Source organism: Babylonia areolata, chromosome 10, assembly GCF_041734735.1.
Source record: "Babylonia areolata isolate BAREFJ2019XMU chromosome 10, ASM4173473v1, whole genome shotgun sequence".
Taxonomy (NCBI): domain Eukaryota; kingdom Metazoa; phylum Mollusca; class Gastropoda; order Neogastropoda; family Buccinidae; genus Babylonia; species Babylonia areolata.
In genome coordinates this window covers 29,252,602-29,260,715 of record NC_134885.1, presented here as the reverse complement: position 1 = coordinate 29,260,715, position 8,114 = coordinate 29,252,602, and the positions used below count along the sequence as shown (strand labels likewise).

At 45.2% G+C, this 8,114-nt stretch overlaps 1 protein-coding gene across 2 annotated transcripts in view; it reads left to right on the top strand.

Moving 5' to 3' along the window:
• LOC143286923 (uncharacterized) overlaps positions 1-8,114 on the top strand; it is a 72,371-nt gene that overhangs the window by 33,299 nt on the left and 30,958 nt on the right. For both annotated transcript variants that reach the window (XM_076594878.1, XM_076594877.1), the window contains exons 22-24: positions 1-138; positions 3,957-4,130; positions 6,759-6,896. The exon at positions 1-138 is cut by the window's left edge and continues 59 nt beyond it. In XM_076594878.1, the coding sequence (XP_076450993.1) occupies positions 1-138; positions 3,957-4,130; positions 6,759-6,896 (450 nt within the window). The remainder of the gene's footprint in view (positions 139-3,956; positions 4,131-6,758; positions 6,897-8,114) is intronic.

The following is an 8,114-nucleotide window of genomic DNA, read 5'->3' as shown; positions in this document are numbered from 1 at the left end:
GGAGGACTGGGGCCGCTGCCTGCTGTGGGGGGAGGTGGTGCTGGATGAGGCCCTCCACCACTACCGCCGCGCCCCCACCCTCACCACCCGCGACTCCTGGGCCCTGACCCTCGTCCACCTCCTGGAGGGCCTGCAGAGGTAGAGGGTGGGGTGTGTGTGTGTGTGTGTGTGGGGGGGATGTGGTGGGGTGAGGGGGGTATTTGAAGGGGTGTTGTGGTGTGTGTGTGGGGGGGGGTGGGGAGGGGGGAGAGGCATGTTGTGTGGATGGAGGTAGGGCATGTTGTGGGTGTGTCTGGGGGGATGGGTGTGTCGTGGGTGTGGGTGGGTGGATGTGGGTGGGGGATGTGGTGGGTGGGTGTGGATGGTGGATGTGGGTGGAGTGGGGGAAGGGATAGGTAGGTAGGGGGTGGGGGTGTTGTGTGTGGGTGGTGGTGGGTGGTGGTGGTTGATGTTGGTGGAGAGGGGGGAGGCTAGGGGGAGGTTGTATGTTGTGGGTGGGGAGTGTTGGGGTTTTTGGTGGGGGTGTTGTGGGTGGGGGTGTATGGTGGGGTGGGTCTGAAGGGGTGGTGTGGGTGTGGTCAGTGTTGGGTGGGGGTGTTGTGGGTTTGGGTTTGGGGGAGTATATTGTGGGTGGGGAATGTTGTGGGTGTGTGGTGGGTGGGGGTGGGGGTGTTGTGTGTGTGTGGTTGGTATTGTGGGTGTGGTTGGTGTTGTGGGTGTGTGGTGGGTTGGTGGGGGGGAGGGTGTTGTTGGTAGGGTTTGGGGGGAGTATATTGTGGGTGGGGAGTGTTTGTGTGTGTTGTGGGTGTGTGGTGGGTGGTGTTGAGGTGGGGGTAGAGGGTGGTAGTGAGGGTGGGGGTGGGGGGTGTTGTGGGTGTGTGGTGCGTGGTGGTGTGGATGGGGGTGGGGGTTGTTGTGGGTGTGGGTGTGTGGTGGGTGTATGTGTGTTGTGGGTGTGGTCGGTGTTGGGTTGGGGAGGGTGTGGTTGTGGGTAGGGGTTTGGGGGAGTATATTGTGGGTGGGGAGTGTTGTGGGTGGGGGTGTTGTGGGTGGGGGTGGGTGATGTTGTGGGTGGGGGTGTGTGTTGTGGGGATATAAGGGAGTGTTGTGGGTGTGTGTGTGTATGTGTGTGGTTTGGTGTGTGGTGGAGGTGGGGGATGTTGTGGGTGGTGCATGGGGTTATGGTGGGTGTGGGTGTGTGGTGTGGGTGTGAGGGAGCAAAGGGAGGGTCAGTTCAGGTTTCTACATGAATTTTTGAAAGTTTTGCAAGGAATAATACACAAGTGAGTTTTTTTTGTTGTTGTTTAATTTTGTAATAGTACACTCAACCTACAGATCTTGAAGGGCTGCAGATTTATGTAGGGGTGTGGCAGGTTTTGAAAAAAATATTTTGTCTTTAACTCTTTCACTGCCAAGTTTCTGTATGAAAAAACAAACAAACAAGAAAACATCCCCAGTGCCAAATAATTTTGGAGGTGTTTCTACTGAATCAACAGTAATTGTGTTTGAAGACCTGTTTCTTATTAACTGTATAATAACTTCAAATGTGTGTGTATGTGTGTGTGTGTGTGTGTGTGATTAGATCATTTTGTTAATTGAATTAATGAAACAGTTATCAATGGTTTACAAATGACCAGCTGCACCACAAAGACAAATACATGTATGTGTGGACTGCTGTCTCACTGGAGTCATTGTACTGAAGTGAGGTTTAGAACTCTTATGTTCTAATAAAGCACAGGTGAAACAAAACACAAACAAGAGAGGCAAGGCCTTCAAGACTCACTTGTGATAAATTAAGTCCCCTAGCATTAATTACAGAGTAATTTCCCTTTTTTACTATCTGCACCAAAACGTTTGCAAAGAAATAACAATTCCATGCTTAGCAAAAGAAGTTCCTGTTTGAACAAAAAATGATAATAGTGACTCCTCTTGTTGTTGTGTCAGAATAAGAGGTCAAAGTGCGAAGCTTAGAAAATACAAAAAATATAAATATGACAGTAAATACAGTTTGCATATAATTAGGCTTCATTTTTTAATTTTTTGTGCCCATCCCAGAGGTGCAATATTGTTTTAAACAAGATGACTGGAAAGAACTGAATTTTTCCTATTTTTATGCCAAATTTGGTGTCAACTGACAAAGTGTTTGCAGAGAAAATGTCAGTGTTAAAGTTTACCACGGACACACAGACACACAGACACACGGACACACACACACACACACAGACAACCGAACCCCGGGTTAAAACATAGACTCACTTTGTTTACACAAGTGAGTCAAAAAAGGTCGTAATGATTATGCTGTCACTTCAGTTATTATTCAGTATCAATTCTTAATGTTTCATCATAATTTAAGAAAAGCCCCAAACTGATCTTTCAGATGCAAACCGATTGGCCTAGTTTGCATCAGTTTGACATGGTACAGTGTATGTATCACCAGACATGGAGTGTAATACAAACTCCTCCTTTCGGATGGAAGTCATAGGTCTCATTTTGCAGATTAATCCAAGCGGCATAAGCCAACACCAAAAAGTACTGTGACTTTCTTTTTTTTTTTCTTTTTTGTCCCCTTGCAAGGAAGGTTATGTTTTCTCTTCAGCATCATCACCATGACAATTTTCATGTGACAAGTTACATATTACACAAGCATGGTAATAGTTAGCAAGGGTATAGTACTGTGACTTTCATCCAGATTCCTGACATGGTAGTTTGAAAAGTTTGGCTTTTATAGATGTTTCCAAAGTTTCGGAAAATGAATTTTCAAAAATTGCTGCCACAAAGCCATGCAAGGGCTGGGGTTGTGACCTAAATCAGTTTTCTTACATGTGTTCGTGCTTACCAGCTATAATTCATGTTCAGTAAATGCACCTACACGCATAACTAACTGTGTCGTTGTTAGTTCCGTTAAGTTCAGTTACTCAAGGAGGGTCACTGTGTTCGGACAAATCCATATACACCACACCACATCTGCTAAGCAGATGTTTGACCAGTGGCATAACCCAACTCGCTTAGTCAGGCGTTGAGGGGGAAAAAAGAAAGCAAAAAAAAAAAAAAAAGCATAAACAATTAAATGGACATAATATTAAATTAATGATTTAAAAAACAAATGAATAAATAAATAAACAATTAAATAGATAAAAGAATAACATGAAAATTAAGCAGACAGATAAATGAATAAGATGAAATTATGAGAATAAAAGTGACAGTAGTGATAATGAATGAGTAAACAAATAAGTAAATAAATGTGAATAAACATACAGATACACATGGACACAAACAGACACACACACACACACACACACACACACACACATGTGCAACAGATATGTAAACAAATATGCAATTTTACAGACATGAAAGCATAAATTATGTTGCTGTTAATACACAGACACACACACACACACACACACACACACACACACACACACACACACACACACACACACACACAAAAGATGTGCACAACAAATATGCAATTTCACAGACATGAAAGCATAAAGTATATTGCTGTTAATGCCTGCGAAAGAGACACACAGACACACACACACACACACACACACACACACGCACGCACGCACGCACGCACGCACGCACGCACGCACAACAGATGTGCACAACAAATATGCAGTTTCACAGACATGAAAGCATAAAGTATATTGCTGTTAATGCCTGCGAAAGAGACACACAGACACACACACACACACACACACACACACACACACACACAACAGATGTGCACAACAAATATGCAGTTTCACAGACATGAAAGCATAAAGTATATTGCTGTTAATGCCTGCGAAAGAGACACACACGCACGCACGCACACACACACACACACACACAACAGATGTGCACAACAAATATGCAGTTTCGCAGACATGAAAGCATAAAGTATATCGCCGTTAACGCCTGCCAAAAGAGGTGCGTCAGACGTCCCATCTTTCCATTCTCTGACCCAGGGTGCTGGACAGAGAAACGAACGCCATGCAGTTGCTTCCCCTGCGAAGCCTGGTGCGACTGACCCAGAACCTGATCCGCATCATCGAGGTCAACCACGACGTGTCGGAGCTGGTCACAGAAATGCCCATCGCCAGTGTCCTGCCCTGGATGCTGCTCTACAAGATCATTCGACAGTCAGTCATGGGCATGGGATCTGGATCGCTGCAGCATTGCAGTGGTGGTGGTGATTGGTGGTGGTGGTGATGAGGATGGTGGTGGTTGGTGGTGACAGTGTTGATGGTGGTGTTGTTGATGGTGGTAGTGGTGACATTATTGATGGTGGTGGTAAATGGTAGTGGTGGTGGTGATGGTGGGGGTGACAGTGTTGGTGGTGGTGGTGGTGGTGGTGGTGGTGACAGTGTTGATAGTGGTGTTGGTGGTGTAAGTGTTGATGGTGGTGGTGGTGACATTATTGATGGTGGTGTTGATGGTGGTAGTGGTGGTGGTGGTGACATTATTGGTGGTGATGAGGATGGTGGTGGTTGGTGGTGACAGTGTTGATGGTGGTGTTGATGGTGGTGGTGGTGGTGACAGTGTTGGCGGTGGTGGTGGTGACAGTGGTGGTGGTGGTGGTGTAAGTGTTGATGGTGGTGTTGATGGTGGTGGTGATTGGTGGTGGTGGGGTTGGTGGTGACAGTGTAGATGGTGGTGTAGATGGTGGTGACAGTGTTGGTGGTGGTGGTGACAGTGTTGATAGTGGTGTTGGTGGTGTAAGTGTTGATGATGGTGGTAGTGGTGACATTATTGATGGTGGTGTTAATGGTGGTGGTGATTGGTGGTGGTGATGAGGATGGTGGTGGTTGGTGGTGACCGTGTTGATGGTGGTGTTGATGATGGTGGTAGTGGTGACAGTGCCGGTGGTGGTGGTGGTGGTGACAGTGTTGATAGTGGTGTTGGTGGTGTAAGTGTTGATGGTGGTGGTGGTGACATTATTGATCGTGGTGTTGATGGTGATGGTGATCATGACAGTGTTGGTGGTGGTGGTGACATTATTGGTGGTGGTGATGATGATGGTGGTGGTGGTGGTGGTGGTGGTGGTGACAGTGTTGATAGTGGTGTTGGTGGTGTAAGTGTTGATGGTGATGGTGGTGACATTATTGATGGTGGTGTTGATGGTGGTGGTGACATTATTGGTGGTGATGAGGATGGTGGTGGTTGGTGGTGACAGTGTTGATGATGGTGGTGGTGGTGACAGTGTTGGTGATGGTGGTGGTGGTGGTGACAGTGTTGATAGTGGTGTTGGTGGTGTAAGTGTTGATAGTGGTGTTGGTGGTGTAAGTGTTGATGGTGGTGTTGATGGTGGTGGTGGTGGTGGTGACAGTGGTGGTGGTGGTGACAGTGTTGATAGTGGTGTTGGTGGTGTAAGTGTTGATGGTGGTGGTGGTGACATTGTTGATGGTGGTGTTGATGGTGATGGTGGTGGTGGTGATTGGTGGTGGTGGTGATGAGGATGGTGGTGGTTGGTGGTGATGGTGGTGGTGACAGTGTTGATAGTGGTGTTGGTGGTGTAAGTGTTAATGGTGGTGGTCATGACATTGTTGGTGGTGGTGGTGGTGGTGACATTATTGATAGTGGTGTAAGTGTTGATGGTGGTGGTGACATTATTGATGATGGTGGTGATGGTGGTCATGACAGTGTTGGTGGTGGTGGTGGTGGTGACATTATTGATGGTGGTGTTGATGGTTGTGGTGGTGGTGGTGATATTGGTGGTGGTGATGATGGTGGTGGTGGTGGTGGTGACAGTGTTGGCGGTGGTGGTGGTGACAGTGTTGATGGTGGTGTTGATGTTGGTAGTGGTGATGATGATGGTCATGACAGTGTGGGTTGTGGTGGTGACATTATTGGTGGTGGTGGTGGTGACATTTTGATGGTGGTGGTGGTGGTAACAGTGTTGATAGTGGTGGTGGTGGTGGTAGTGATAGTGATGTAGTTATGGTGATGATGGTAGTGGTGGCGATGAAGATGATGATGGTGGTGTCAGTGTTGATGATGGTGTCGACAATGATGATATTGCTGATGATGTTGGTGACATTGTTGATAGTGGAAAGTGGTGGTGGTGATTATTGATCGTTATATATATATCTATATATATCAAAATCTATCTATCTATCTATCTATATATATATAGAATACATAGAGTAGATACACACACACACACATATCTGTCTATCTATCTATTTATATATATCTATATATCTGTCTATATATATATAGAGAGAGAGAGAACAAACAAATGAACGAACAGAAATGTCAATGAACTTTGGCCATGGACGACAATTCAAAACCAGGGGACTGGGGGTGGGCATGGGAAGGGGTATTATAACACTTGAATAGCATCACACAATATCATACTTCATGGGCCTGACATTAATTCTACTTAATTAGGTCTGAGTGTATGATTTCTCCTTTTAATCGCATGGAAAATAAATTTTAATACTTGGCAATTTATCTGCTTGTTGTTTGATCGAAGAAGTGTACTGAGAGACATATTTAAGCAGTCTTGAAGAAATTTTTGTCTGTAAATCAGTATATACAAACAATAAATGGTATTCATCTTCTAGTTCACCTTGGCAAAAAGGACAATGCTTTAAAACATCCTTTTCAGTGTACCTGTTAACATTATTATGTAAAGGAAGCACATTAAATCTGTGTGTATTTGTGTGTGTGTGTTTGTGTTCCTAAATTGTGCGCAGCGAGGTAAACACAATTAAAACAGTACGTTAGGACTGCCAGTGCATGGAATGAATAACTGACTGTTGCAGGGAGGAGGACAAGGTGGAGAGGATAAAGGTGGCGGAGGAGGAGGAAGAGGAGGAGGGGGGCAGTCCCTCCTCCTCCCCCAAAACCTCTCTCAGCCCCTCCCTCATGCTGCTCAGCGTCGCTCATGAGTATTTGGGCAGGTAGGGAGTGTGTTTGTGTGTGTGTGTGTGTGGAGGGGGTGTGGAAGGTGGAGGGGTGTGAGTGAGTGTGTGTGTGAGTCCCTGGTAAGCTTTAAAATATTCATTTTCTCTGGGAATACTTTGTCTGTTGACACCAGCCTTGGCTTGAAAATAGGGAAAATAATAAGTTCTTTCCACACATTCTATGATTACCATGCACTTCTGTGAAGGGCACCAACAAATTATTAAGGTGCCAAAAATGTTTCCAAAGTCAGGTTACTGGTACAGCTACATTTTTATTTCTTATTCAGGAAACTTGGCACTTTTACCTGATATATTGACAAACTAATGAATCGCAGTCATGTTGTCATTTTTAGTTCATAAAGGAAATTTCTGCTTTTCATTGATGTTACATTGTAGCACACATCTGCAATGAGGAGCTGAACTATTCCAGGAAATGGGTGATAAGAAACTCTAAGGTGAGCTGGACAGTACAATGTCTTCAGAGAAGAAGTCCCCCTCTGTCAAGTGTTTCATCCCTTAACTCTCTCCATACGAACGGCGAAAGAGACGACATTAACAGCGTTTCTCCCCAATTACCACCATCAAAATATTACAAGCGGAAGGCTCTTACACTGAAGAGGTGAATGTTGACAAAGGATACCACAATTCTGACGACGGAAGCTAATGGTTGGATCATTGAGACACCCACTGGACATCCGAGGGGTCTGTGTAGAGGAGAAGAGAGGACTGGCCGTACTGAGTGAGTTAACTCCTTACACTCTAAGGAGGGTCGGGCTGACCCAGGTCATGACTTCTGGATGCCCTTGTATTGCCGCCTTTTTTTTTTTTTTTTTTTTTTTTAATGGGAAATTACTGTCTGAGACTGAAGGTACTGCGGAGATAAGTGGAAAAAAAAAAAGTGGAATTTTAAAATATGGCTCAAGGCACTGACTGGCAGTGAAAGTTTATAATATGTGATTGAAAGGAAGTGAAGAAAGCTACAAGGTTTTTTTTAGGGAATGATTTGTGATTTGTGCAATGGCCTTATCATTTACCGTAAAGTTCGGTCTATAAGCCGCGACTTTTTACCCCAGCTTCAACCTCTGCGGCTTATACAATGATGCGGCTTATTTGCGGATTTTAACGATACTGGGAGTGTCACGTTGTCGTCTATTCTTAGCTGCCCTTCAACTCACCAAAATCATGCTTTCTGTCCATGAATTTTTGGATGAGCTT